The sequence below is a fragment of the Cavia porcellus genome, unplaced genomic scaffold (assembly GCF_034190915.1).
Source record: "Cavia porcellus strain 051 isolate PalLab524CR breed Dunkin Hartley unplaced genomic scaffold, mCavPor4.1 scaffold_16, whole genome shotgun sequence".
Classification (NCBI taxonomy): domain Eukaryota; kingdom Metazoa; phylum Chordata; class Mammalia; order Rodentia; family Caviidae; genus Cavia; species Cavia porcellus.
Genome location: NW_026947499.1, coordinates 10,709,726 through 10,736,249, shown reverse-complemented (window position 1 = coordinate 10,736,249; position 26,524 = coordinate 10,709,726). Strand labels below are relative to the sequence as shown.

General features: G+C 59.6%; 3 protein-coding genes across 5 annotated transcripts; 1 reads left to right on the top strand and 2 right to left on the bottom strand.

Moving 5' to 3' along the window:
• Positions 1–818: 818 nt before the first annotated feature.
• Positions 819–4,707, bottom strand: Rita1 (RBPJ interacting and tubulin associated 1). Of its 2 annotated transcripts, XM_004999565.4 has the most exons (4): positions 4,303–4,707; positions 4,036–4,173; positions 3,331–3,702; positions 819–1,721 (listed from the first exon to the last, which is right to left on the bottom strand). In XM_004999565.4, the coding sequence occupies exons 3-4, from the start codon at positions 3,633–3,635 to the stop codon at positions 1,214–1,216; spliced, it is 813 nt and encodes a 270-aa protein (XP_004999622.1). In that variant the 5' UTR covers positions 3,636–3,702; positions 4,036–4,173; positions 4,303–4,707; the 3' UTR covers positions 819–1,213. The 2 variants fall into 2 exon arrangements, with proteins under 2 accessions (XP_004999622.1, XP_003461401.2); XM_003461353.5 differs by lacking the exon at positions 4,036–4,173.
• A 103-nt stretch (positions 4,708–4,810) lies between these two features.
• Positions 4,811–19,111, top strand: Ddx54 (DEAD-box helicase 54). The gene is made up of 20 exons (XM_003461362.5): positions 4,811–5,021; positions 7,426–7,555; positions 9,006–9,076; positions 9,450–9,638; positions 9,744–9,793; positions 11,572–11,613; positions 11,736–11,831; positions 12,118–12,239; positions 12,333–12,394; positions 12,494–12,625; positions 13,146–13,356; positions 14,873–15,007; positions 15,286–15,510; positions 15,591–15,664; positions 16,164–16,370; positions 17,028–17,170; positions 17,254–17,367; positions 17,735–17,839; positions 17,971–18,083; positions 18,542–19,111. The coding sequence occupies exons 1-20, from the start codon at positions 4,848–4,850 to the stop codon at positions 18,772–18,774; spliced, it is 2,628 nt and encodes an 875-aa protein (XP_003461410.1). The 5' UTR covers positions 4,811–4,847; the 3' UTR covers positions 18,775–19,111.
• Cfap73 (cilia and flagella associated protein 73) lies at positions 19,075–25,047 on the bottom strand. 2 transcript variants are annotated; one of them, XM_063225694.1, is made up of 7 exons: positions 24,860–25,047; positions 24,085–24,199; positions 23,470–23,574; positions 23,034–23,234; positions 21,773–22,052; positions 21,465–21,623; positions 19,075–19,649 (listed from the first exon to the last, which is right to left on the bottom strand). In XM_063225694.1, exons 1-7 carry the CDS (start codon positions 24,910–24,912, stop codon positions 19,594–19,596), a joined length of 969 nt encoding a protein of 322 aa, XP_063081764.1. In that variant the 5' UTR covers positions 24,913–25,047; the 3' UTR covers positions 19,075–19,593. The 2 variants fall into 2 exon arrangements, with proteins under 2 accessions (XP_063081764.1, XP_063081765.1); XM_063225695.1 differs by having other exon boundaries at positions 21,773–21,994; positions 24,860–25,043.
• Positions 25,048–26,524: the final 1,477 nt, after the last annotated feature.

The window sequence follows — 26,524 nt, the reverse complement described above, 5'->3', positions numbered from 1 at the left end:
CGCCATCCCTGCTAGAAGGTGTAGCAGCCTCGACAGGCAAAACAGGCAAGTCTCAGGCCACGGCAGCAGGGTGTGGATCACAGCTGCCCACAGGGGACACAGAAGTGGGCAGACAGTGCCAACAGAGCCTCATTTCAGGCTGCCAAGCTCTCGGACTCAGAGGCCACACCCCCTTAGATGGTTTCCCAGTCCCCAACTGCCAAGGGCCACCCCAACGCCACAGCCCCCTGTACTGGTGCACATGCAGATGGGAAGGAGGACTTTGGGGGACAGGGGGCCTCCTAACCCCAGTGGGGGAGGGCAAACAGAAGTGCAGGTTCTCAGAAGAGAGGGGTGTGGACTAATCCTTGGTTCTAGCTTTAGGCAGTTTAAAGACCTCCCACAGGGCTAGGGATATAGCTCAGGGGCCCAGCAGAAGGATCACTTGGAGTTCAAGGATAGCTTGAGCTACATAGAAACCCCATCTCAAAAGCTCAACCCTACCCCACCCTCAAAAAAGTGTGAAGACTGTGCAGAGTGTAGCTGACGTGGCTCCCTGTCACCCCCTGACTGACACTTGCAGGCTTTCTGTGTGATTTCTCCCCAGTGGTGCCCGCCTCTCCTTTCCCAAGGATGAAGGCACCAACCCAATGTTCGGGCTCCCCCCTGGGCTCCCTAGAATCCCAGTGCAGAGGGGAGGGGGCAAGGACCCCAAAGCCTGGATCACCCAGGCAGGATACTGGGATTCCAGGAGCAGCTCCAACCAGGCAGGGAGCTCGGACCTCACCATGGCCAGCCGTACTAAGGACAAACAAAATCAGTAACGCCCACGGCTCTGATGAGCTACAGATACATTTAATACATGGAAATAAGGGTACAGATTTCAAAGAAAGCTCCTCTAATGCCTCCAGACTCAAGGGGACACAGCGTCCTGAGCAGGGAGCTGGCTTGAAGGAAGGGAGGAGGGAAGGGCCTCTCCTGGCTGGCAGGTCACATGTGGCCACCAGACTGGGAGGCAGAGGCCCTGGATTGGCACTGATTGGTGGTGTGGCCAGGACCGACCAGGAGCAGCTCACAGATGCATCCAGGAGTTGGGATTGTCAGAGATTGTCAGGATGGGGGAGGCACAGCCCATCTCTGCTGTGGGGGTCCACTAGGGGCTCCTCCTACAATGGGGACCCAGGAGATGCTTCCCTCACAGTGACCCCACAGGCAGAGCTGTAAGAGCGGCAGCTCACCTCCAGGGGGGCTTTGGATTCTGAGGGGCCCTGCCTCGCCGGGAGGTAGGTGGCACTGAAGCACTGACTGAATGAGCCCTGGGTGTCACCAGGGGACTCTGGAAGGTCACCCCTGCCGGGGGAGGCCTGGGGTCCTGAAGTCCATTTGTGTGGGGGGCACTGGCAGCTGGGTGACCAGAGCTGGGGACACTGAGGCAGGTGAGGGAATGGGAGCGCTCCCGCCTTGGAGGGCGCGGGGTGTCGGAGCTGTGCAGGGACAGCCTGGGGGAGCTGGCCGCCCCCTGGGGCCGTGTCATGGAGGGATTCTCAGGGTGCATGGCACGCAGTGGGGCCTTCCTGGGGCAGGGGGAGTCACTGTCTCTGGGGGTGGCCGGCGGCGTCCAGAAAAGGCTGTGGAGCTTCGAGGCACCCGCCTTGGCCAGGCGAGAAGACTCCCAGCTGACACCCTCAGGCTGGCAACCAAAGAGCGACTCATCACAGTAAGACGGAGTGTGGCCGATGAGCCTGGGAGAGGAAGAGTGACACAGGGGTGAGTTGAGGCCTCAGTGGCCCCTAAGAACTCAGCAGCACCCCTCATCCTCACATCCACAGAAGCAGGGGTACACTGCCTTCTTTAGCGTCCCCATCTCTCGGCCTGGCACCCACAGTAAGGCCACTGTCCTCTCAGCAACCTCTCCATCTGTTATCACCCCTGCAAAATGTCCAGTCCTTTACCACCCTGACCTCACTCCTGGCCCTGTGCCCAGGCCTGGCCCATCTGCATATTCCATCCTGCTGGCTACACTGACTGGCTCAGGAAAGGCCACATGACCCAAGTCTGTCCAATGGGAGTCTGCTTTGGGATCTTTGTTTTGTTTTGATTTTTGTTTACTTTGATTTTTCAAGACGGTCTCACTCTATAGTTCAAGCTGGTTTTGAATTCACTGTGTAGCCCAGGCTGGCCTCACATGGTGATCTTCCTGCCTCAGCCTCCCAAGTGCGAGGGTTACAGGCACATGCCACCATGCCTGGCCCTGTCTTAGGATCTTCAATGCAACTAGAAGAGGGATGTCTTTTGCCACCCAGGCTGTTCCTTCCTAAGTCAACAGAGGTAGCAGCTCACAGCTGCTTCTGGCTATTCAGCCCTCCTGGAGACCCAGGACACAGAAGTCAGAAAAGCACAGATGGGAATCGGTGATTGTCGTGTCAGTTTGAACCCATCACAGGGACTCCAAATGCCCTTTTCCTGCGGAAGCCAGCTTGAACAAATTTACTGTGCTTGCCGCTGAGTCCCCATCACAGCCATCCTTGGGCATCCAAGGGATTGGCTCCAGGAGCCCCAGCAAAGGGGCACAATCTGCAGCCCCCTGTGTACATGGCACAGTGTTTCTATGTATCCTAAACACACCCTCCTGTATACCAGGCTTCTTTATCCAAGCCACTGGTAACTATGCCAGGACAGCATCTGTGGCACTGCACCACATCACTCTCCAGGCTGAATTTTGGGGGGTGGGGTTGAGACAGGATCTCCCTCTAGTTAAGGCTGGGCCTGAACTCACTATGTAGCCCAGACTGGCCTTAAACTCACATTAATCTTCCTGCCTCAGCCTCCTACGATTATAAGCATGCACTACCACAGCCCACTCCAGACTGATATTAATGTTAAAAGATAGAAATAATCAAATTCTAATTAACTAATAATAACCCTTAGTTTCAGCTCTTGTTTTTTCTAATTTATTCATGAAGATGCAGCCAAGCCTATTCTCAAAATGATTTGCTGATACTAAGAAACACCTCTGGCCCTTCATTTCATGGGTTTCTTACCCAGATTTCAGGCAAGGCACCTGACCTCTCTGGGCCTCACATACAGCATCCATGACAAGTGATAGTGGGGACCCAGCATCGCAATGGTCACCACCCTAGTGGTGGACAGCCATGCACAGCTGAACTATCATATAATCCACAATTCTACTATGTAGGGGTTTTTGTTTCTGTTTTCTACAGAAGTAAACCGCAGCTCAGAGAGGCCGACATGCTTGATCAAAGTCACCCCATAAGTAGAGGGCAAGCAGGGCTGGAGCAGGACCTCAGGTCAAGGTGCACGGCAGTGGCACCACCCTCCACAGACCGTTACCTGTATCTGTTCTTCCTCCTTCTTGGGGTGAGGGTTGGGGTGCTGCCCTCAGAGGGGGTGGTCTCACAGCTCCCCTTGCCTGGTGAGCTCTGTAACCCCCCGGCACCCACTCTTCTGGTCCCGTTGGTCTTCTGCACCCACGGAGGGTCAAAGTCTGGTAAGGTGGGCCGCGTGCCGACAGGGCTGCCAAACAGGGTCTCATCCACATAGGACGCCCTGGCCTTGACCCGACAGCCACCCCGGCAGCGGTGCTGAAGCTGGAGGGCCTGCATCCCGCGGATGGCCTGCTCCACGGGGATCTTCATGCTGCCGGTGGCCTTGGGTGACAGCGGAGGCGGGCTGCCCACCAGACCCTGTCTCCTCGGGGGCTCCCTGTGAAAGGGATGGGGAGGGACCTCTAAGGCAGTGGCAGGGGCAGGGGAGGGGCAGTCTCTAGAATCCCCACCTCCATCCCTAGGACCAAGGCTCCTCCTCCTTGATTTTTTTTTCAGTTGTTACGATGGGAAAATGAGTCTTACTGGAGAACCTTTAACGAATAAATTAAAAAGGACTTTTAGCAGTGTGCTCAACAATATTTATAGAATGGGGTATGAACGAGAGATGGCATCGACCATAAAAAATAAATCGTGCTGTGTGGGAGTCCCCGTATGTTGTGCATGCCGTTGTTTGGGCGGGGGGTGACAGCGGTATGGACCCCATGCCTACCTCGCGCACTCAGCTTTACAAGCATTGTGTCACTTAATCCTCAACAGCCCCGTGAAGTAGCTTTGATTACATCCATTTTACGGATCACAAATCTGAGGCTTCAAAAGGTGAGGTCATGTGTGCGTCACGCCTATAAAACTAAAACAGTGGAAGCGGAATGTGAACCTGGCAGGAATCCAGAGTTTGTGCACTTAACCACTCTGCTCCGTGGGGTCTGCCGCCCTCCCTACATTCTGCGAGCCCTGCATTCCCGGCTTATTTTCCTACCTGAGCATGCTGGCTGGCGGGCGTCGGATACGACCATCTGCATCTCCTCCCCGCGCCTCCTTCTCCCTTGGTCTGGAACCCCTCGGCGGGGGTGTACGGGCACGTGCGGAGCGCACCGCATCCAAGGTCCTAATGCGCAGCCTGGAAAGCCCAGGGTCCCGGGACCCTAGGCAGCTCAGGCTGCCCGGACCCCGTGCACTGGGGCTCAGCTATAGAAGTCGCCTCTGGCGACGCGTGCTAGACGTGCGCATCCAGCAACCAGCGACCAGCAACTAGTTGCAGCTAGGCGGATGCGGGCCGGACCATACATGTCGCAGGATGGGGGGAAGACGTGCCGTCTTATACGGCGACAGTTCTGCAAAGCTGCACCGAGGGCCTCCAGCGCCTGTCGTGGATGGGTGTGCAGGCCTCCCGGGTGGCAGACCAGGAGTACGCTACGAGGCCGAGCGGACCCGTCTCCACCACCACCACCACCCCCGGCCCCTGCGCTGTTGGTACGTTCCGAAGGCCCCGCCCACTTCCGGGTCCCGAGAGCCGGGGCCCGCATGGCGGCCGGCAAGCGCGCGGCGGCCGGTCCGCGTTCGCCAGGCGCCATGGCCCAGTGGAAGAAGAAGAAGGGGCTCCGGAAGCGCCGGGGCGCAGTTTCCCAGGGCCGCGACAGCGACTCGGAGGATGGCGAGTTTGAGATTCAGGCGGAAGATGACGCCCGGGCGCGGCAGGTAAGAGCGCGGGGTCCGAACGCGCGCGCGGCCTCAGTTTCCCCAGGCGGGGCGCGGAGGATCCGCCGGCGCGAGGACGGGGCTGGAAGCCACGGCGTCTGCCGCATCCCGGGCTGCAGGCGAGCTCGGCTGGCGGCTCTGCGGCCTGTGGGCCTTCCTGCGGGCCTGGGATCGCGCGCGCTCATTGGCTACCCCGCCTCCCAGGGCCCTTCATCCAATGGGAAGTGCGCGAACGGAAAGGTCTGGTTTGGAGAGTTCGGGGCGTTCCTCAGCAGACAGCCCCGAGGGGACGCGCGACCCCGGACCCGGAGGCTGTGACACCCCAGACCTCTGAGAAACTAATCACAAACTAAACGTGTTCTGTACTTGCTGATTATTTGCTGTACCCACGTCCACTTCTGAGTGCCGAATGTAAACAGACGAGGTGTGCGCACGGAGGGGGCGCAGGATCCGTGCCCCATTGGTCCCCACTGGTCTGTGTCCAGCGATGGGCGCAGGATGGGCTTTAGGGGCAGGCATGAGTAAATGGGCGTCAGCATGAAAGGACTGCACCCCACCGGGGGCACGGGCTGAGCCTTACTCCACCGTTTCCCACCCAGTCTGAGCAGTAGGTGCTCAGCAGATGTGGAGAACGTGTCACAGGCCAGAGCTCAGGCAGGCACAGGCGATGAGGGCCAGAAAAAAATCTGAAAATGTGGCTCAGGCTAATGGCTCTGCTGCAGCCAGGCGCTGTGTTCAAATGTGGCGAACCCTACACTGTCTGAGACACAGGAGAGCTCCTCATCACCTAGAGAGCGGAACTAGGGGTCCGCGGCACAGGTAGAAAAGTCAAGTGAGTAAAAGATCCAGGGAGGGGGCTGGGGATTTAACTCAGCAGCATAAGCGCCTGCCTTGCAAGTGCGTGGTCATGAGTTCGATCCTCGGTACCACCACCCCCCAAAAAAAGATGGAGGGAGGAAAAAAGAACAGGTTTAAGATAGGTGTGGTGGCACACACCTGTAATTTGAGCATCTAGGGAGGCTGAGACAGGAGGGTTCACAAGTTTGAATCCCACCTGGGCAATCTAGTGAGACCCTGTCCAAAAAAAATACAAGGGGCTGAAAATATCACTGGGTGATAGAGCACTTTGGTATTTGATCCCTAGCAGAAAGGAGAGGTGGGGAAGATTATTTATTTATTTAGGGTCTTGCTCTGTGTTTGAATCTGGCCTTGAACTCAGTATGTAGCCCAGACTGGCCTCAAATTCAGAGGGGGATCCTCCTGCCTCAGCCTCTCAAGTCCTGGGATTACAGGCATGTGCAATCCCACCCAGAGATGGTTTTTGTTTTTGAAATGTCATTTTGCTATTTTGTTCAAACTGATCTCAACCTCATGAACACAAGAGATCTTTCTGCCTTCTGCTGCAGGGATGATATGCTTTTAAATGGACCTTGCAATGCATAGTGTTTGTTTGCAGGATCAAGGAAACCTCTTTTTTAAGAAAAGGAAATACTGTGGAACTGGACATATTGTTCAGTGGTAGAGCACCCTGGAATCCCTGTAAACTCTGGGAGGCCGAGACAGGAAGATCATAGGTTTGAGCCCAGCCGAGCCCACCCTCGGCGACTTAGCAACATTAGGAGACCCTGGCCCAAAATTGTTTTAAAATGCTGGGATAGGGCTGGGGATTTAGCTCAGAGGTATAAGCGTCTGCCTGGCAAGCTTGTGGTCACAAGTTCGATCCCCAGTACCAAAAAAAAAAAAAAAAAAACCCAAACAAAACCCACAGTAAAATGCTGGGATATTAATGCTCAAAATAGTAATAGGAGTACCAGTGGAAAAAATGCTTAAACAGTCACAGGAAGATTATTTGACATACATTGTATTTATTTATTTATTGTTTTAGTATTTTTGAGACAGGGTCTTGCTGTACAGTTCAGGCTGGCCTTGGGCTTACTCTGTAGCCCAAGCTGGTCTCGAACTCATAACAATCCTCCTGCTTCAGCCTCCCCAAGTGCTGGAATTACCTTGGGTGTGTACCATCACATCCAACTTTTTAAAGGATTGTATTAATTATATAAGTACCTATCTCAAGAAGCTAGAGGAGAACAAAAAAAATACCGTACTCAATAGTCAGGCATGGTGCTGCACAGATGTTAGCCCAGCAGTCCGGGAGGCTGGGGCAGAAAGATCACAAGTTTGAACCCAGCTTAGCAACTTAGCAACCCATGTACTAATACACCAACATTAAAATAAAAGGGGCTGAGAGCTGGGCGTGGTGGCCCATGCCTCTGATCTCACTGTAGGGGCGAGAAGGGGCGGGATTCCAAGGCAGGTCTCTTGGGCAGCTGGATGCCTGCCCTGAAGTCAGTGACCAAGCAGGCAGGCACAGTGGTGACGCCACCCCTCTGCTCCTCCCTCACAGGGGGGGCCCGGCCGACCTCTGCCCAGCTTCCCCACCTCGGAGTGCACCTCGGACGTGGAGCCGGACACTCGGGAGATGGTGCGGGCGCAGAACAAGAAGAAGAAGAAGTCCGGTGGCTTCCAGTCCATGGGTGTGTAAGCCAGCTGGGCTGGGAGCCGGGCGTGGCAGGGAGACCCGCCTGCCTCTGCATTCAGCTCTGTGCCTGCTCCGGCTCAGCACTGGGGTAGGGGGTGGAGAGGCCGAGGTGGCACCTGGAGCCTTGCACACGGTTTTGGTGAGACACAAATTTAAACCTGAAACAGGAGTGGAGCGGGGAGGGTGGTACACACCTGTCTGTAATCGAAGCTACTCAGGAGGCTGAGACAGGAAGATGGCAAGTTTGAGTCCATCCTGGGCACCATAGTGAGACTCTGGCTTAAGATAAAAGGGCTGGGGTAAGGCTGAGACGGGGTTTTCGTAGCTCCTTGGAAGGGGAGAGGAGCCCTTTCCAGGTGTGGTTTGACTGCCTTTGAGAAGGACACGTGTATGCCGGCCACACTGCAGAGTAAGGTAAGAGCTGCACGGCGGGACAGACAGACAGGACGCACCTCACAGATAGAACTTTACAGGTGGATGCCAGGTGTGGGGGTGCTCGCCTGTAATCCCCGCACTTGGGAGGCTGAGGCAGGAGGATCCCCAGCGAGGTCAAGGCCAGTCTGGACTGCTGTCTTGAAAGGAAAAGGAGAAGGAAAGGAAAGAGAATTGGGTAGAAAATGACCCACAAGGCCTTCTACAGAGGCTGTGGACAGTCAGACCAACACCCACGTACAAAACTTCACTGGAAAAAACCCGAAATGAAAACATCTCCCCGTGGCTGGATTTTGCCTTTTGCACCCCAGAGAGGAAGGACTGGCTGAAGAGCAGCTCAGGCCCCGGCTTCCTCTGCTCCACAGGCTCCAGACGGATTCTGTCCCCAGAGAGCACCCGGGCCTGAGCCCTGGGCCTGGGGGACTTTTTTGGTACCAGGGATTGAACTCACAACCTCACGCTCGCCAGCAGGCGTTTGTGCTGCTGAGCTAAATCCTCGGCCCCAGATGGTGTCTTTTTTTTCAGCTGCCAAGAATTTCGGGCAGTGGAGAAGTAGAGCGCGTGGGTCTCCGTGCTCCCTGGCCCACTCAGCCTGTGTCTGTCCCCACTGCCCTGGGGGACTCGGCGGGCATCTGTAAATGTCCCCATGTCCCTGGAGATTCAGGACCTTGCCCCTCGGGGAGGGCACGGTCCTCAGCATCCTTCAGGGACCCTTGTCTCATGACACTGAGAATGTGGCCAAACAGAATTGGAAGACTGTGTCGCTTAATCTGAAGTTCCTGCTTTAGTGGTTTTTTGGGGGTGGTTTTGTTTTGTTTTGTTTGAGATGAGGTCTGTGTAGCCCAGGCTAGCATCAAACTCAGCCCTCCTGCCTCAGCCGCCTGTTTGCTGGGATGACAGCTGCGCCCCACAGCTCTGCTTTCTAGCTTTCTTTTTTGTGCTGTCTGACCCCCCCGGTGAGCTGCCCCTGTAAGGGCGCCCCCACCCGTGACTGCTGTCTCCACCTCCCCCAGGCTTGAGCTACCCGGTGTTCAAGGGCATCATGAAGAAGGGCTACAAAGTGCCGACGCCCATTCAGAGGAAGGTGAGGGGCAGGCGGGCAGGGTGGGCAGGGGTAAGGGACTCGGCCTCCTGTCCCAGCTGTGTCATCTCCTGTCCCTGCGGAGTGGAGGCTTGGCCGTGCGCTCTCCCTGAGCTCTTCCTGGGCTTGCGATTGAGCTTAGACAATTAGGTGAGCACATGCAAGGTTTCTCAGGGCTCAAGGAGGAGGGCGAGGCCGAGACACAGAGTCTGGCTTTCCCAGAAGAAGAGGGTTCCAGTAGTGTCAGGGCTTGTGGGTAGTGAGCTGCCCGTCCCTGGAGGTATGCAAACAGCTGTTTGTAGGAATAGGACTGGGACTGGGTGACAGCCCTGCCCATGCACTGAGACGCCTCGTTCACCCACCCATGTCCCTGTAGACCATCCCGGTGATCCTGGACGGCAAGGATGTGGTGGCCATGGCGCGGACTGGCAGCGGCAAGACGGCGTGTTTCCTCATCCCCATGTTTGAGCGGCTCAAGGCCCGCAGTGGCCAGACCGGTGCCCGGGCGCTCGTCCTTTCGCCCACTCGGGAGCTGGCCCTGCAGACCATGAAGTTCACTAAGGAGGTGCATAGCGGGGTGGCACCTGGGTGGCGGGGGACCTGGAACTGGGTCTGACTGGGAGGGACTGACAGACAAACACTCTCTGTCTCTCTCTCTCTGCCCCCACAGCTGGGCAAGTTCACCGGCCTCAAGACCGCCCTGATCCTGGGTGGGGACAGGTAGGGACCACCCCCGGACCATCCAGCTGCCCTCCTCACTCAGGTCCCTGCTTCTCAGGGGCTTTGGCCCCTCGGAGCCTGCGTTGCTTGTTAGTAATGACAATGTCTCTGTGCATTCAAAAGAAATAACCAGGAGGCGCATGGGGGCGTCACAGTGGCCAGGGCAGCGCTGTGACCCAGACAGGTCCCGAGGCTCCCTGCGGGTGACCAAATCCTGGGCCATGTGGGGCCTCAAGGGTCGTTAGAAAGTAGGGAGCAGGGCCTGCAGCTCGGCAGTAGAGGCGGAGAACCGGCCTGGCACCACCCCCAGTGCTTCCAAAACCGAAGGGGAGCAGGGGTACACGAGCTGGGCAGCGTCTATACAGCTCACCTCTGTGAGGATCCTTTCGGCCAGGCTTGTGTCTAATCCCAGCACTCCAGAGGCAGAGGCAGGAGGATGACCTTGAGTTCAAGGCCAGCCTGGGCTACCTGGTGAGGCCCTGTTTCAGAAACACAAGACACAGAGTCATTTCCTGCTGTGCCTGCAGGGTCCCTCGAGGGAGCAGGCCAGTGGCTGGAGGAGCGGCCTGACTCGGGCCTGCAGTGATGGGCGCTGCAGGGCGGACCAGCTCCTGGCTCCCTGCCTCCCTGGCCGGCAGCCGCTGGCTCACTCTTCTCTTGGGGCGGTGCCCACAGTCACTCGCAGGGTATTCTTTTGAGACAAGGTCTTGCTATGTAGTTTTAGCTGGCTTTGAATGTTGTACTTCCCCAAAAAGGCCCCGAGATGAAAAATGGGGCAAGATCCCCGAGATGAAAAAAGAACGGGGCAAAACGATGTCGTTTTAAGAAGAAGCCCTTTTTATTTTTTTAATTTTTTTTTTTTAAGCTGGCCCAGCAACACAGTGCAGATGGAATTTGCAAAGCTGTGCAACTGAGTCAGAATTTTGACTGATTTTTATAGTTCATTTATGATTAGTTCATTGATCATTAAATACACAGTGATGAGAAACAAACAGGGTGGGCCTTTGTTCCCCTTTGCTTGAGGTCAGAGGCAGTTCACAGCCCTTGGTCTGCCAATTCCAGGAACATTTGTCTCTCATAAAGGAAACAATGATTGACACAGCATCATTTGTCTCTCACAAGGGGAACAAAAGTTGACACAGCAAACAGGTTACTAAGGTGGGGAGGAAGGATACATACAGAACAGCATGATGATGCAGTGAGTTAATTTATAACAAATTTATAACAACGTGGTCGGTGCTCCAGGTACATGGTTACTAGGGCGATAAGCATAGAGCATAACATTGAACTCACTGTGTAGCCCAGGCTGGGCTTGCACTCAAGGCGATCCTCCTGCCTCAGCCTCCCAAATGCTAGGATTACAGGTGTGCGCCAGCACACCCGGCTCTTGCTTCTGAGAGAGGGTTTTGCTTTGCAGCCCTTTGGTGTAATCAGGGGCCTCGACCGCCTGAGTTGTACCTGGTGCAGGGTCCCGCTCCTGCAGCAGTCCCCAGAGCCCTACACATAGGCCGAGATGAGGGACCCGAGTTCTGTTTGAAGCCTGCAGTCCTAGGGCTGGCTGCTGGGTGGCAGCTGGGTCACAGCTTGGTGACTCCCTAAGGAACACAGGGGCAGGGCCCGGGCACCTGTCTCTGGGGAGCTCTGCGCTCTTCCACGCTCACTTCCGTGGCCTGAGTTCTTGGCCACAGCTGCCCCTCGGTCTGTGTCCCTGGGACAGGGTGCAGGGATTCGTGAGGAAGAGCCCTCCTCTGCCCCGCTGACCATCTTCTCCTCCCCAGAATGGAGGACCAGTTTGCAGCCCTGCACGAGAACCCCGACATGTGAGTCTGTGCTTGAGAGGGTGCCCTGGGGCCTCTTCCCAGATGGCCACTGAGATGGGCAGGGAGCTGAGGGTGGTGGCCATGGCCTGGGGGTGACCTGTCTGGTCCATCGCCCCTTCCAGAATTATCGCCACCCCGGGGCGGCTGGTGCACGTGGCGGTGGAGATGAACCTGAAGCTGCAGAGCGTGGAGTACGTGGTGTTTGATGAGGCTGACAGGTGAGGCCGCAGGCTCCGCTGTTCTTAATTGTGTATTTAGGAGTATCGAGAGGACAGTGAGCATATGATTCCAAAGAGATTCGAGGTGCAACAACAGTGTCCCGAGCATGGAGCCAGGCCCAGGGCACACGCTTGTAATCCCAGCACTCGGGAGGCTGACGCGGGCGAGTCACAGGTTCAGGCCAGTCTGGCTGCATAGTGAGGAGCCTGTACAGACGGTGTCTGATGGGGATGACCGAGGCCGGGCACAGGAGCCCTGGTGACCCCACCATCCGCGCCTCCCCAGGCTCTTTGAGATGGGCTTTGCCGAGCAGCTGCAGGAGATCATCAGCCGGCTGCCTGGGGGCCACCAGACGGTGCTGTTCTCCGCCACGCTGCCCAAGCTGCTGGTGGAGTTTGCCCGCGCAGGTGAGCGGCCAGGGGGCACCGGGGCAGCCTGAGCCTGGGCCCGGGCTCCTTCCGCCTCTCTGTGACACCCCCAACCTCCCCTGCCCACCACAGGCCTCACCGAGCCAGTGCTCATCCGGCTGGACGTGGACGCCAAGCTCAACGAGCAACTCAAGGTGAGGTGGCACCTGGCGGGGTCCCCAGGAAGCCCAGGGCCAGGGCAGCACCCTTGAACCCCAAATGCCCACCACTCTCCCCCAACCCCCGTCCTGCAGACCTCCTTCCTCCTGGTGCGCGAGGACGCCAAGGCCGCCGTGCTGCTGCATCTGCTGCGCACCGCGGTGCGGCCCCAGGACCAGACCGTGGTGTTTGTGGCCACCAAGCACCACTGTGAGTACCTCTCCGAGGTGAGTGGGGACCAGCTCCCGCCTGGCACTGCGCTTCCGAGTGGGGCCACCAGAGGGCAGCAGCGTTCTGGGATGCGGGCCTGGGCCCGGCTTAAGTGCACAGGGTCGGTCACCTGGCACTTCTCCCCTTCCATCTCAGTTCTGCAGTGCGTTGGAATTTTTTAATTTTTGAACTTTATTTTACTTACCTCCGCAGAGCTGCTGGTTGAGTCTAGGGCCTTTGCCCTTGAGTTATGTCCCAGGCAGCTCCAAACATTTTTAAATTTGGAGATACGGCTCTTGGCTAAGTTTGGGCTCAAACCTTCGACCCTCCTGCCTCAGTCTCCCACAGTGCTGGGATTACAGCCATGTGTCCCGTGGCCAGTATGGCTGGAGGCCTCACTGCCCTCGGGCAGCCCTGCCGGTCCCATGGATGGAAGCCGGGAACATCTCAGTGCTCCAGCCAGTGCCCTCCATGTACCCCACCGTGGCCCACTTTCTCTCTCCGTCTCTCTTATCCCCTCCCCACGTCCCCATGTAGCTGCTGAGCACCCAGCGGGTAAGCTGCGCGCACATCTACAGCGCCCTGGACCCCACGGCCCGCAAGATCAACCTGGCCAGGTTCACGCACGGCAAGTGCTCTGCGCTCATCGTCACCGACCTGGCCGCCCGAGGGCTGGACATCCCGCTGCTGGACAACGTCATCAACTACAGCTTCCCCGCCAAGGGCAAGCTCTTCCTGCACCGCGTGGGTGAGGAGCCGTGGCCCGGGCTCCCCTGTGCCGCACACTGCCCTTTGGCCACCAACCCCAGTTCACCCTGGCCTCGAACACTCGTCCTTCGGTGTGCCACTCTCTTTCTGAGATAGGGTCTCGCTTGTAGTTCAAGCTTGAACTCACGTTGGTCCTCCTGTCTCAGCCTCCCGAGTGCTGGGATGACCGCGTCCAGCTTGCTGGTCGGAACCACCGTGAAAGGGAAGCATTTTGAGTTGATTCAGGACACTGAGGCAGCCGGGACCACTAAGCTAAAGATGCGGGGAGAAGCCCAGGGCTGCTGCGGAGAGTGGCGGAGGCTGGGAGGAGCGGGCGTGACCCGAGGAGGGGGGTTCGCTGACCGAGTCTGTCATTCTTGCTGGTTTTTATTACATCACCTGTGTTTATCAGCGTGGTGAGCGATGGGGTTTAAGCAGGGTCGCAGTGGGTGACGCTGGCCGGTGGAATAAACTTGTTTGGGTGGCCAGGCCAGAAGTGGCCCTGGGGAAAAGTCTAAATCCCCTCCCTGCACCTTGTGGTCAGGCTGTGTGGGAGACAGGACGGCGTCTGCCCCGCGTCCCTGTCCCGTAGTCCCCACTGCTCTGTGGAGACTGGCTCTGCATGTCCCGGAGGAGTTGCTCCTGCAGTTCTGCAGTGACCATGCTGTAAGTCACTCAGTGAAACCTCCAAATGTGGCGACATGTACTACAGCAATAGCCCTGGCGTGATGGCACCCTCCTGTAATCCAGCAGTCAGGAGGCTGAGGCAGGAGGGTCACTCAGTTGGAGGCCAGCCTGGGCTACATAGTGAGACCCTGTCTCCAAAAAAAGATAGGGAAACAGGCCGAAATGTGATGGCCCAGTAATCAAAACACCTAAACGCAGCTGGGACCCTAATTGCATGCCCTTTCCTGCATCACCGTATGCTAAGAATGTTTTCACTCTTGAATATGACAGGGAGGGCGGTGGGGGTGCACATCTTCCTGCGAGGCGCTAGGGGTTGGCATCTTTGTTTTGCTGTACTGCTGACCATCCTAACTGCCCACCACGCCGCCCGCCATGGAGAACGTGTAAATGAGGAACCGATGTGGCCAAGGCACTAAAACTTTATTGACACAGCCAGAGGGGCCAGGTTGACCCTCCCCTTCCCCCCCCCCCGCCGATAAGTGCCCCCTTGTGGCTGTCAGTTACTATCCTGACCAACCCTGTGTCCTTAAGCCTTCTGGTGGAGTCCATTGTGGGAATGTCCTAGCCAAGCCTGCCCTGAGCCATTGTGTGGGTGACTCTCTGTGTCCTTGAGTATTTGGGGGACTTTCTCAAAGGTGGGGCTGCCACAGACTGGCTACTGGTTACGGGCAGTGCCTTGTCCTCGTTGTTGAGCACCACTTTTGAGTCCTGAGCTCTCCCACAGGTGACGCCTTGCCTAGTTGGGAACAGCAGCCCGGGGGACAGAACCCTGCCAAGCTCTTGGCGTGCTGGGACCCCTTCCTGTACTGAAGGCTCACCGTCTCCTGCAGGCCGTGTGGCCCGGGCCGGCCGAAGCGGCACAGCCTACTCCTTGGTGTCCCCAGACGAGGTCCCCTACCTGCTGGACCTGCACCTGTTCCTGGGCCGCAGCCTCACCCTCGCCCGGCCCAGTGAGGAGCCCGCAGGTGAGTGGGGACAGGTGCAGGGCCCCGGGTCCCTCAGGGTCTGTGGAGCCAGCGGGGCGAGCAGCTGGGACAGCTCAGCATGTCCCGGTCTGACCCCAGGAGGGAACAGCCAGTTTGGGGGCCACCAGCTCGTGAGTGAGCAGCACGGCTGTCGCCAGGCTGGGCTTCGGTGGTGGCACTTGGACTGGTCCCTGTGATCAGCCGGGAACCAGGGAAGCGGTGTCGGGCGGTGGCAGGAGAGGCCCTCACCTCCCGATGTGTGGCTCTGGCAAATGCAGGTGGTGTGGACGGTGTGCTGGGCAGGGTGCCGCAGACCGTGGTGGACGATGAGGACAGTGGCCTGCGGGCTGCGCTGGAGGCGTCCCTGGAGCTGCGGAGCCTGGGCCGCGTGGCGGACAACGCACAGCAGCAGTACGTGCGCTCGCGGCCAGCGCCCTCGCCCGAGTCCATCAAGAGGGCCAAGGAGCTGGACCTGGCGGGGCTGAGCCTGCACCCGCTCTTCAGTGAGTCCCGCGTGGGCCAGGCACGGGGCCCCCACGCACCCTGCCCGGCCTCACTGATGAACACCTGTCACCACCGCCAGGCTCGCGCTTCGAGGAGGCGGAGCTGCAGCGGCTGAGGCTGGTGGACGGCATCAAGCAGTACCGCTCCCGCGCAGTGAGTGCGCCCTGCGCCGCGCGACCCGCAGGGCTTCCCAGGCTCGGGCTTCTCCCACCCGGCCGCCCGCCTGAACGTGTCAGCCCCTTGTTCCGGGCTGACACTGCGCCCCTCCCCAGGTCCCTACGGAGCAGCCAGGTCCCCCACTCAGGGTAGACTGAGGCTCACGCAGCCTGACTGCCCTGGGCTTGGAGACCCGGCTTTCCCTCCTTTTCTCTTGGCTCCCAGGAGCTCCCCATTTGTGCATTCGGATCTGGGCGCACAAAAGCCAGGACAGATCTCAGAGCCTCATGAGCTCTGGTAGAAGCCCAGACACCGGCTTTTCCTGGCTGTGTGCCTTTGGGAAAGTTACCCAGCCTCACTGGGCCTCCCTTGCTAGTCATGAGGTGCCCGCCTCCCACAGTGGTGGAGGTGCCAGGTGGGGTTCCTGGGAGGCTCACCCTGCTGGTGAGGGGCTGAGCGTGGAGCCAGCAGCCGAGGTTCCCGGTGTCCCCTGCAGACCATCTTCGAGATCAATGCCTCCAGCCGGGACCTGAGCAGCCAGGTGATGCGCGCCAAGCGGCAGAAGGACGGCAGGGCCATTGCTCGCTTCCAGCGGGGGCAGCAAGAGCGACAGGAAGGCCCGGCTACCCCTGCCCCTGCCTGCCCAGTGCCGAAGGAGGAGCAGCCGCTGGGGAGGGAGGAGGACGCAGGACAGAGTGTGGAGGTGCAGGCCCAGGGAGCCTGACTGGGCTGGGGGCTGGTTGGGTCCCAGTGGGCACCAAGTAGACGGCACTTGGTGGGGTCTGGGATGCTGAGCACATCGAGGGCCCTGCAGCAACCCAGGGATGGACAGACTGGGCAGCTTCCCATGAGCGAGGACAGCTCCTTTCCCAGTGTGGGGACCTGCACACCACTGTCCCCAGACCTGCCAGGGCCAGGGCCAAGGAAAGACGTGGGCGGTGGTCAGTGTGTGGTGGCAGCGTCAGGCACTGGGTTTCTGGAGGTAGGGCTGGAGGGCCCCTAAGTGACAGTCACCAGGTGAGTGGGTCCCAGGTCTGCACCTCCACCAGTGTCTCAGACCTATGTTCCATAGCCAGAAAGCAGAGCTGAGACCTAGACATGAATGGGCCCAGAGTGGGGGCCTTGTCAGGCTGAGAGTCTCACGAGGGTCTTACAGCAGCTGACATCCGGCTGCCTCTGCTCTCTTGAAGACAGGGACCCTAGGTCGCACAGCAGCCTGGTCACCCAGCCACAAGCAGCAAAGCCAGGCTATGTCCAGTTGCCCAGAAACCCCCAGCCCCTCAGCCCTGGCTATGCCTGGGTGTGGCTGGCAGGTGACCCCTCAGGGCCACAGGTGTGACCCTGGGCCTCCCCCTGCCAGGACATCTTTACCGAGGTTGTAGGCCAGAAGCGGCTGCAGCCAGGCCCTGACCGAGGAGCCAAGAGACGGAGGGAGGAGGCCCGGCGGAGGGACCAGGAATTCTATGTCCCCTACCGGCCCAAAGACTTTGACAGTGAACAGGGGTGAGTGGCCAGTGGCCCCTGGGGAACTGGCCAGGCTTCTGGGCTCCATCAGCCCCCCTGTACCTCCTGCCCTCTGTCCACAGCCTGAGCGTCGGGGGTGCTACTGGGGCCTTCGAGCAGCAGGTGGCCGGCGCCGTCCTGGACCTGATGGGGGACGAGGCGCAGAACCTGACCCGGAGCCGGCAGCAGCTCAAGTGGTGAGCGACCTGCCTGTGCGCCCCCTCCCGGTGCTGCCACTCCGCAGCCGTGCTGACCCCTCCCCGCCCTCCTGGCCCCTTGATCTGGCCATACACGACAGGCTCATTACCCCGTGTGTCCTTTGGCCAACTGGTTTTGCAGCTGGCTTCGTGATCCCACGTGGGTCACAGCGGGTAATGCGGGCGGGGATCGAACCCTCCAGTCCCTTATCCCCGACCCCAGGTTCCCTCGTGAGCCCGGCCGGCCGCCGGGCAGTGGGGAGCAGAAGCAGGGAACAGCTGGCCTTTACTAAGCGCCTGCTGCATGCAGGCACATGCAAGGGGCAGGTGAGAAGCCGGCCACCGGCCCCAACTCCCTCTCCCGCAGGGACCGGAAGAAGAAGCGGTTTGTGGGACAGTCCGGACAGGAGGACAAGAAGAAGATCAAGACTGAGAGCGGCTGCTACGTCAGCAGCTCCTACAAGCGGGACCTGTATCCAGAGGCGGGACCTGCAGAGAGGGGCGGGGCGGGCGGCTTCCTCAGCGCCAATGAGGAGCCTGGGTTTGCTGGGGGGCGGGGCCCAGGCGCGGGGGTGTGTGACCTTCCTTAACGGGGCTCCCCAGCTACCAGAAGTGGAAACAGAAACAGAAAATCGAGGATCGAGACTCGGAGGAGGAAGGACCCTCTGACCGGGGAGGCCCACCTCGGAGAGGTGGGAAGCGAGGGCGTGGGCCAGGTGAGCCGGACGCTGGGGGATGTGGGTGTGCGAGTGGGCGGGGCGAGCTGGTGCAGGCGCAGAAGGGCAGGGCAGTGCACAGCCGCCCGTCAGGTCAGCGGTCATTGTCAGAGCCCCACCCTGTCCGCCCACACCCCTACCCGAGGGCTACCCCCTGCAGGGTGGGACAGGCTGTGCCCTGGAAGACCGTGAATGCCCATAGTGCGGTGGGAGCGGAGCCAGACACCGGCCACCTCCTGGGGAGGGCAGCACTTGGGACCATGTCCTGCGCTCCCTGAGCCCGGGCCAGGAGGCGCCCTCCCACCGCCCCTGCCCTTCGGCCTGCCTTCCCGCCTTTCCTCTCTTCTGTCCTCACTAAGGGCCACAGCAGCCAGCACAGGGTGGAAGCGGGGTGGGGAGGTACTTGGAGGTCCCCCCACCGGGCCTGAAGCTGAGCTCCTGCACCCCTGTCCCTGCAGGTGCGTCCCAGCCCCGCGCCCCCGGAACTGCCGCGGGCCGTGTTCGCTCTGAGCTCAAGACCAAGCAGCAGATCCTGAAGCAGCGACGGCGGGCCCAGAAGCTGCGCTTCCTGCAGCGTGGCGGCCTCAAGCAGCTGTCTGCCCGCAACCGCCGCCGGGCCCAGGAGCTGCAGCGGGGCGCCTTTGGCCGGGGCGCCCCCTCTAAAAAGGGCAAGATGAGGAAGAGGATGTGAAAACCAGGGCTGGGCCCCGAGGCTGCTTTCCTGAACTGTCTGGACCTCAGCAGCCATCTCCCCACGTACTACTGGGAGAGCCCCTGCATCCTGGAAAGGAGCCCCGTGCAGCCATAGAAGGCAGCAGCTGCCTCTGCCCACACAGACATTTGAGCAGGGTCTTGAAGGGTGTGTAGGAGTTCGCCAGCCAAGCTAAGCAAGTCCAGAGTTGGCAGTTTGGTTGCTGCTGCTTCCACGCGTTCTGGGTTCACAGTTCTTGGCCACGTGGTCTGAGCCCTGAGTGCTTCAGGTTCGATGACAGGATTTTAATAAGCCTTTATTGAGTATCTCTGGTGGACCAGGAGTACAGAGTCTTATTTGAGTGGTTCCCTCCAGCATCACCTGGGGCCCCTGAGGGTGGGCTCCATTGGGGTCCTTGTGGCCTGTGTCGCTCTTCAGGTTAGGTCAGAGTTGTCCCAGCAGCTGGGCCTTGGGGTAGGCCCATCCCCCAGCAGAGTCCCCACAGTGGCTGGCGACCAGGCACCCACAAACCTCCTCTGGGCTCCACCCCTCTGCCTGTCCAGCACCGTGCTAGAGCTCTCCATGGGGCTGTCCCTGAGTCCTGGAGGAATCCACACCCTCTCTTGTTCCCAGGTCAAACAGGTGCAGGCATTTATGGGGTGCCTGTGTGCACCCCTCTGTAGGTCCCACAGCAGCATGGGCAGGCACAGCTCATCTTCCTGATGAAAACACGTCCAGGGCAACTGCAACCTGCACCCCACCGGAAGTGCAGGGCACCCCACTGTTCACTGTGGCTGACTGGGGCCAGAAGCCCTGCGCTCAGCCTGGGGGATGCTGGCCAGCATGGCTGAGAGGTCGAGGATGAACAGTTTCACCTGGGGACACACAGCCAGTCACATCCTGGTCCCCAACTGTGGCCAGCCCCACCCCATCACCCCGCAGAGGTCGAGGCAGGGCAAGGGGGTGTAGGAGTCCAGCAAGGGAGCCCCAGTGATGTCACTGGTTCCCAGACACGGACCCAGAGCTCCAGGGGGTCTGGTCCCCAGCTGAAGTGTCTCCCTGCCTCAGGAATCTTGACTGAATGGGGCACAGTCACTGATTCATCACCTGCTCATCACAGTGACCCTGTCTTGTGCTTTAATTAAAACTGGAGATTTGAACCCAGTATCTTCACACTGAGCTACATCTCCAGCCCTTCTACAGGGTCTCCTGAAGTCACTGAGCTGCCCAGGCTGTCCTTGAACTTGGCAGTGCTCCCGCCTCGGCCTCCTGAATAGCTGCGATTACAGAGACACTGCACCCAGCTCATCATTCACTACTGACGTGGGCTGAACGACACCCGCTTAGTGAAGGCTCTGGGTCCAAGGCCAGGAACTACTAGACCTTGATGGCCAACTCAGGGCCACCTGGGGCCCCCTTCACATTTGTCACCTAAGTCTCTAAGAAGGGAAAGAAGAAAGTTACCTCCTGTCACGGTGGAAGTCACTGGACAAGTAATAACCCCGCTCCTCCCAGGGCTGTGGGACAGGACGAGTCGCAGCCCGGAGACAGGAGTCGGGGTCAGGGTGAAGGTGCAGAAGCCTCCACCGAGGCTCCTTGGGAGGATCGGGGGCCGCGGGAAAAGGGCCTAATTTTGTGGTCCGAAGTCCCTGAAACCTTTCTAGAGCTGGTGAGAGTCCCGCAGGGCCCTCTTGGGAGGTCAGTGGCAGCCATCAACCTAACCAAGCAGGAGATGGCTCAGGCCGATGGGGCAAGCTGGATGGGCTCCCGAGAGAGACCTCCCCTTCCCGTTCTCTTTGGGCACCCACAGAAAACACCAAGGGAAGAGCCTGGAGTCTGCAGCCACCCCCTCCCCTGCAGCCCAGCCCCTATACCATGTGCCTGGACCCCCCAAGCCTGCTCTCTCTCTCCCCCTTCAGTCCCCCTTCTCCTCCCTTGGGAAATCGGGAGCGAAGGGTCAGAGATGAATTAAAAAGTGACCATAGGGGGCCAGGGATATAGCTCAGTGGCACAGCGCCTCACTGGCAAGCACAAGGCCCTGAGTTCGATTCCTGGTACCAAAAGAAGTGACTGTACACCTTTTGGGGTCTTAATAATGTCACCAGTGTGTAGTTTGTTCCTGGAAGAAAGGGACTTTTCGAAAGAGTTCATAGAGCCCCAAAAGGGCTCAGCTTCCTCCCCCTCCAAAGCACTGGAATTGAGCCCAGGGATGCCCTAAACTACACCCCCAGCCCAGCCCAGGTTTTTTTTTTTTTTTTTTTTGGACAGGCCCAGGCTGGCTTCAAACTCGCAGCAATCCTCCTGCCTCAGCCTCCCCAGTGCTGGGATACAGGCATGGGCCACCACACCTGGCTACCCTTTTTATTTTTTATTTTGAGACAGGGGCTCACCAAGTTGCTAAACTGCCCAGCTTAGGGCTCAAACTTGCAATCCTCCCGCCTCAGCCTCCCAAGTGCTGGAATTACAGGCGTGTGCCACCACACCTGGTTCCGAGGGACACAGCTTTCTTCTGGCCACACAAATGATGACCGAGAGAGCCCAGATGAAAGAGGATGCCCTGGCTGGGTTCCTGGGGCTCTGCCCAAGCTTAGCCCGCAGACCTTGCCGCCGATGGCGGGGTCTCCAAAGCACCTCGATATTTTCAAAGACGGAGCGACTGGGCCCCGGGGGACACGAAGAGGGGGCCTCACCTGCTCCAGCTGTCCCTCCGTGTCCTCCACGTCCAGGGCGGGCGGCTGCGGCTGGTGCTGGCTCACTAGCTGGGACAGGTTGAGCGCAGACATCCTGACGCGCCCCAGGAGCAGGGTCTTCTCTGCCGCGGTGCTCTGGATCTGAGTCCACTTGGATTCCTGGAGAAGCGCACCCGCCCGGCTCCCGGTCACTCCGCGCTTCCTCGCCACCCACCCAGGTGCCCTCGGGGTCGAGGAGCAGGCACCGCCGCGCAGCTCGCAGGGCGCCCCGGGCTCTCTCCCTGGCGCCGCCACCCCGCGGGCCGTACCCACTGCAGCCTGCGCTCCCGCGCCGCCTCCAGCCGCTCCTGCAGCTCCGCGCGCCGCCGGCTCAGCGCCAGCAGCTCGTCCTGCCCCGCGTCCCGCAGCCGCTGCAGCGCCGCGCGCGCCTCCTCCAGCTCCGCCCGCCGCCCGCGCTCCGCCCGCAGCAGCGCGGCCCGCGTGTCCGCCAGGCCCTGGAAGCGCGCCACCAGCTCGGGGACCTCCTGGAACTGGGGCGGGGCGCAGGGCACTCGCGTGGGTCCGCAGTCGCTCGCCTCCCCTTCCCACCTGTGAAAGGGGGTCACCTCATCGCGCGACACAGAAGCGGGAACAGCGGGAGCCGTGGGCCAGGAGGGCTGTTCCCACCCTCTGCAACCCACCGAGAAGCCGGTTAATGAACCGTTGCCTGCGGTGAATACTAATCCACTGTGTGTTCCTTCTGTTCATAATACTGATCGTATTGGGAGGTGAACCCCGTTGCCCTGAACAGTCTCTAGCCCCGCCCCTTTTATTTGTTCATTCTGAGACAGGACCTCTCTATGCAGTTCGGGCTGGCCTTGAACTCAGTGTGTGGCCCAGTTTGGTCTCGAACTCTCCGACATCCTGCTGCCTCAGCCTCCTGAGCGCTGGGATTACAGACGGGAGCCCTTTCCCCAGCCCAACCCCCACTGTGAGACTAGCTCTTGCTAAAACGCCCAGGCTGGTCTGGAATTTGCAGTCCTCCTGCCTCAGCCTCCCAGAGTTCTGGAGTCATTATTGTCTACACACACACACACACACACACACACACACAGATACACACACACGCGCGCGCGCGCGCGCGCGCACGCACGCACGCACGCATGCCTGCCCAATAGCATGATCTTGACTAAGAGCTTTCTGAAACCTCTTTTTGGCTTTGTAAACGGTGTAGATATTAGTGGGACTCATTTTTTACACTAGGATTCAAGGGCACTGCATGGCAGTCGCCATCAACGTAATTCCAGCTACTCATGACGCTGAGGCAGGAGGATCATAAATTCTATCCCAGCTTGGGCAGTTTGGCGAGACCCAGTCTCAGAATAAACTAAAAAGTGCTGGTGGAGCTCAGAGGCGGAGCGCTTGTCCTGCATGCTCAAGCCCCTAGTTCCACCCCCGCCGCAGAAGAAAAGATACACAAGCGCACGCCCCCGGCACAGTCTGAGCGATCAGTGACTGACGATCTTGCTTACAATCAGCGCTCCGTTAGTGCCCAAAGTCGCCCCAGAGGCCCAACCGCACACAGCTCACCTCTGGCAGCTGCTCCAGCGCGCGCTCCAGCAGGCGCGCGCAGGGGTCTAGGCGCTCCAGCCTGCGCTGCAGCCGCGCGCGCTCCCGCCGCAGGTCCTCCAGCTGGGCGCGCAGCCGCTGCGCCTCGGCCTCCCGCCGGCCTGCGCGCTCCCGCTCCTCCTCCGCCCTCTGCAGCACGCGGCCGCGCCGGGCCTCTGCGTCCTGGGGACGGGGACGCGCAGAAGGGGCCTGGGGAGGACTCGTGCGCCCTGGAGCCCTGGGCCCTGAACTGCAGGTCTCAAGCGGTCCAGATCTCAGATCCCAGGCCCAGTCCGGGCGCTGCCGCCACCTCCCCCCCCCCCATAATGTCTTAAGCCCGCTGCTTTCATTCCTGCGCTCTGGGGCACTCAAGGCACTAAGTCGCCGGTTCCAGGCTGCTCCTTGTGCTGTCCATCACCTGCAGGAACTTGTCGAAGCGGCCCAGGGACGCCCTCAGCTCCTGCTCTTTCTGCTCCAGCTGCGCCCAGCGGTGCCGCAGGGCTGCCATGGTGGTGTGGAACTCCTGGGGGTGAGGAGCCGGATGTCTGTGCCAGGCGGAGGGCTCAGGCCCCCAGGGGCTTTCCGGTTGTCCTTAGTCCCTCCTATCCATCGCGCCGGATCCTGTGGAAACTCGGCTGCCCAGATCCAACCATGGTTCCCACCACTCCAGGAGGAAGCCCTGATGCTCTCCGGCTGGGGACCGAACCTGGGGTCCTCACACTGAGCTGCATCCCGAGTCTTTTTCTTTTTTATATTTTGAGATTAGATCTTGCTAAACCCTCACTTGCTCCAGGAAGTCCTCCTAAACCACGCCCACCTGGGCTCCCACAACCCCTGCCCAGCACCCTCATAGAAGTCTCCACTTGGATATTTGTCTGTTTGCTCTTCTAAACTGGGAGCCCCATGTGAACAGGGACCGTGGTGAGACCCGCAGTATCCAGCACATAATAGCTGCTCAGTACACACAAATGTATTTGCACTAACAACGGGTCTCAGGGATTCCCACCGAATAGGTCTGATGGCGAGGGCTCACCTTCTGCTGGGCCTGCAGACCTCGGTCCACATCCACCAGCTCCTGTCTCTTCTCCAGGAGCCGCAGAATGGGTGGGAAGTGGTCCATTCTCTGCTCCTGAGTCTTCCTAGAGAGGCTGAGAAGGAAGCCGAGGTGAAGGACACCACCAGCGGCTAGAGAATCCTTCACCCCTTCAATGAGGCAGGAACTGCCATTCTGCGCATGCCTGGAAGCACACAGGAGGCTGAAGCAGGAGAGCTCCCAAGAGTATGAGACTAGCACGGACTAGGCAACAAGACCATGTCTCAAAACCCCAAAAGAATAATAATGGAGATGATGATGCTGACACTGATGCCAGGGCATGGCAAGTGCTAAAATGAAAAATGTAGCCAAGGACCTTGAGATTATCAGACCAGAAGTTGGGAAGTCTGGGTGACACTGGGAGAGGAGACAGACCAAGCTCTCCAGTTCTTCGCGGGGGGACCAGGGCCGGCCAATAGCAAGGCCAGCTTGCTGCACAGAGAGAGCCAGAAGGGAGGGGAGCCATGCAGCTGGGGGCAGAGCGGGTGTGCCCCTCACCCTGAGGGAGGTGGGAGCCAGGGAGGCTCTGGAGCAGGGGAACCCCTCTGGTTGGGGGGATCATGAGCTTCTGACCAGGACGGTAGGAGGGAGGGAGGCTCCCCTGGGGGCCAATGGAGAGCCGGTTAACTGTCCACCTGGGGAGAGGCCAGGGGCTCAGCGCTCAGGGATGGGCGATCTCGCCCGCTCCTGCCCCTTTCCTTCCCGTCCCGCTTACGGCAGTTTCTCTCGCCGGGCCAGTCGGAAATGCTCCCCGCAGGGCACCGCCATGGACCCTGCAGTTGCCCCCCGCTGCAGCTTTGCCAAAGTGGGGAGGCCCTGGGGGCCCAGGACGCAGCCGCCAGCTCGGGCTCCCAGAAGGCAGCGGCCCAGCGTGCGCAGCCCCAGTTGCCCGGGCAACCAACAGCGCAACATTCCCTGGCCAGGCTGCAGGTGGGGAGGTCCACCCCAGGAGGAGGGAGGGGTCAGGACAGCCGCCCGCTAAGCCCCTGGAGATCTGGGTGTGGCAGAGAGCGCAGGGGTCCCAGGCCAGGACTTGCCTCCCTGGGTGCCCTCCCAGGGCCAAGGCTCTTCCTGGCTTGGGGCGGGGTGGGGGTGGGGGGTCGGGGCTCACTAATGTGTCTGTGTGCGCAGCCACTCAAAAGGTGCTCTAGGGCTGTGATGTAGCACGGGGTACAGCGCTTGCCTGGCATGTGCAAGGCCCTGAGTTCAATGCCCAGCACTGAACAGAAGGGAAGGGAGGGCAGGGGAGGAGTGCGGAGGGGGAGGGGAGAAAAAAGGGGAGGGGAGGAGAGAGAGGAAGGGGAGGGGCTAGTGCAGGAAGGGACGGGGCGGGGGAGGGGTGGGAGTGGAGGGGGAGGGGTGGGAGAGGGAGGGAAGGTGGAGGGGGAGGGGAGAGGGGAGAAAAAGAAGAGAACAACAAAAAAAGGATAGGAACTGGGCACCTGCTGTTTGCGGGGTTGGGTGCTGTCATTCACTTCCAGGAAAGGCACCTAATGCGCCCCAGCCCGCTGAGGTTCCACCCCCTGCGCTGGTGAGGGGCGCCCCTGGCCCCTGCGTCTGTGTCAGGAAAGGGCGACCACCAGTGCCCCCTGGTGGAGACCGCTAGAAGGCAGCTGTGTCTGGGCTTGGGGCGGGTGGAGATGCGGCCCATCCAGCTGTCGCCGAGGGAGGGTCAGCCGGCAACGCCCGCACGCAGCGCTTAACATCTAATTTAATGCAAGACCACCCAGCAGGGGTGCGAAGTTACAATAAGACCCATGAATTAATTCATTGTTCTTAATTTAAAAAGTGGGGCTACAGCGCACGTCTAAGGGGTGTTGCCGTTTTCATGTGGGGTTCTGCGGATTGCGTAGAAGGACATGATCACCCCTGCGGTCAGGAGGTCCTGTGCCCGTCTGTAGCCTTGACACCTGCGTCCAGCAAGCCGCTTGTCATCTTGCATAGCTTTGCCATGTCCAGAAGCCACCGGGCCGGATTATGTACTTGGCAGCCCGCGCAGTCTGCTGTTAGAGGCTTGCCCAGCGACTGCGAGGATCCACAGGTACTCTGTTTCAGGGCCCAGTAGTATTTGTATCATGGGTTCCGTATTCAACAGTTTGTTAGTTCACTTCCTGTTGGGGTCTGTGCCTGGACCCCAAAACCCCAAATGGGTACACAGCAAAGGCTCAGGGAATGAGACACACAGCACAGGCTTAGGGCTCTGGGGCTGTGAGATCCTCGCAGAGCTCCTAGCTCTGCTAGCCGGTGGCCGACTGACCCTGGGCAGCCCATATTTAACCAGAACAAGCAAAAAGTTGAGTGGACGATGGAGGACACCCGAGCAGCACCTGGGGAGGTGTTTAGGACCCCTCAAAGCAACAGATGATGCTAATTAAGGAGA

Excerpts from the sequence above, each read along its gene's own strand:
- Rita1 (XM_003461353.5), bottom strand. Across the intron at positions 1,722-3,330 it reads AGGAGGAAGAACAGATACAG|GCTCATCGGCCACACTCCGT; the intron begins GTAACGGTCTGT and ends TTCCTCTCCCAG.
- Ddx54 (XM_003461362.5), top strand. The coding sequence starts at position 4,848 with ATGGCGGCCGGCAAGCGCGCGGCGGCCGGTCCGCGTTCGCCAGGCGCC. Across the intron at positions 12,240-12,332 it reads GGTGGAGTTTGCCCGCGCAG|GCCTCACCGAGCCAGTGCTC; the intron begins GTGAGCGGCCAG and ends TGCCCACCACAG. Across the intron at positions 15,665-16,163 it reads AGCAGTACCGCTCCCGCGCA|ACCATCTTCGAGATCAATGC; the intron begins GTGAGTGCGCCC and ends TGTCCCCTGCAG.
- Cfap73 (XM_063225694.1), bottom strand. The coding sequence starts at position 24,912 with ATGGCGGTGCCCTGCGGGGAGCATTTCCGACTGGCCCGGCGAGAGAAA. Across the intron at positions 23,575-24,084 it reads GTCTGCAGGCCCAGCAGAAG|GAGTTCCACACCACCATGGC; the intron begins GTGAGCCCTCGC and ends CCTCACCCCCAG. Across the intron at positions 23,235-23,469 it reads GCTTCGACAAGTTCCTGCAG|GACGCAGAGGCCCGGCGCGG; the intron begins GTGATGGACAGC and ends CCCCGTCCCCAG.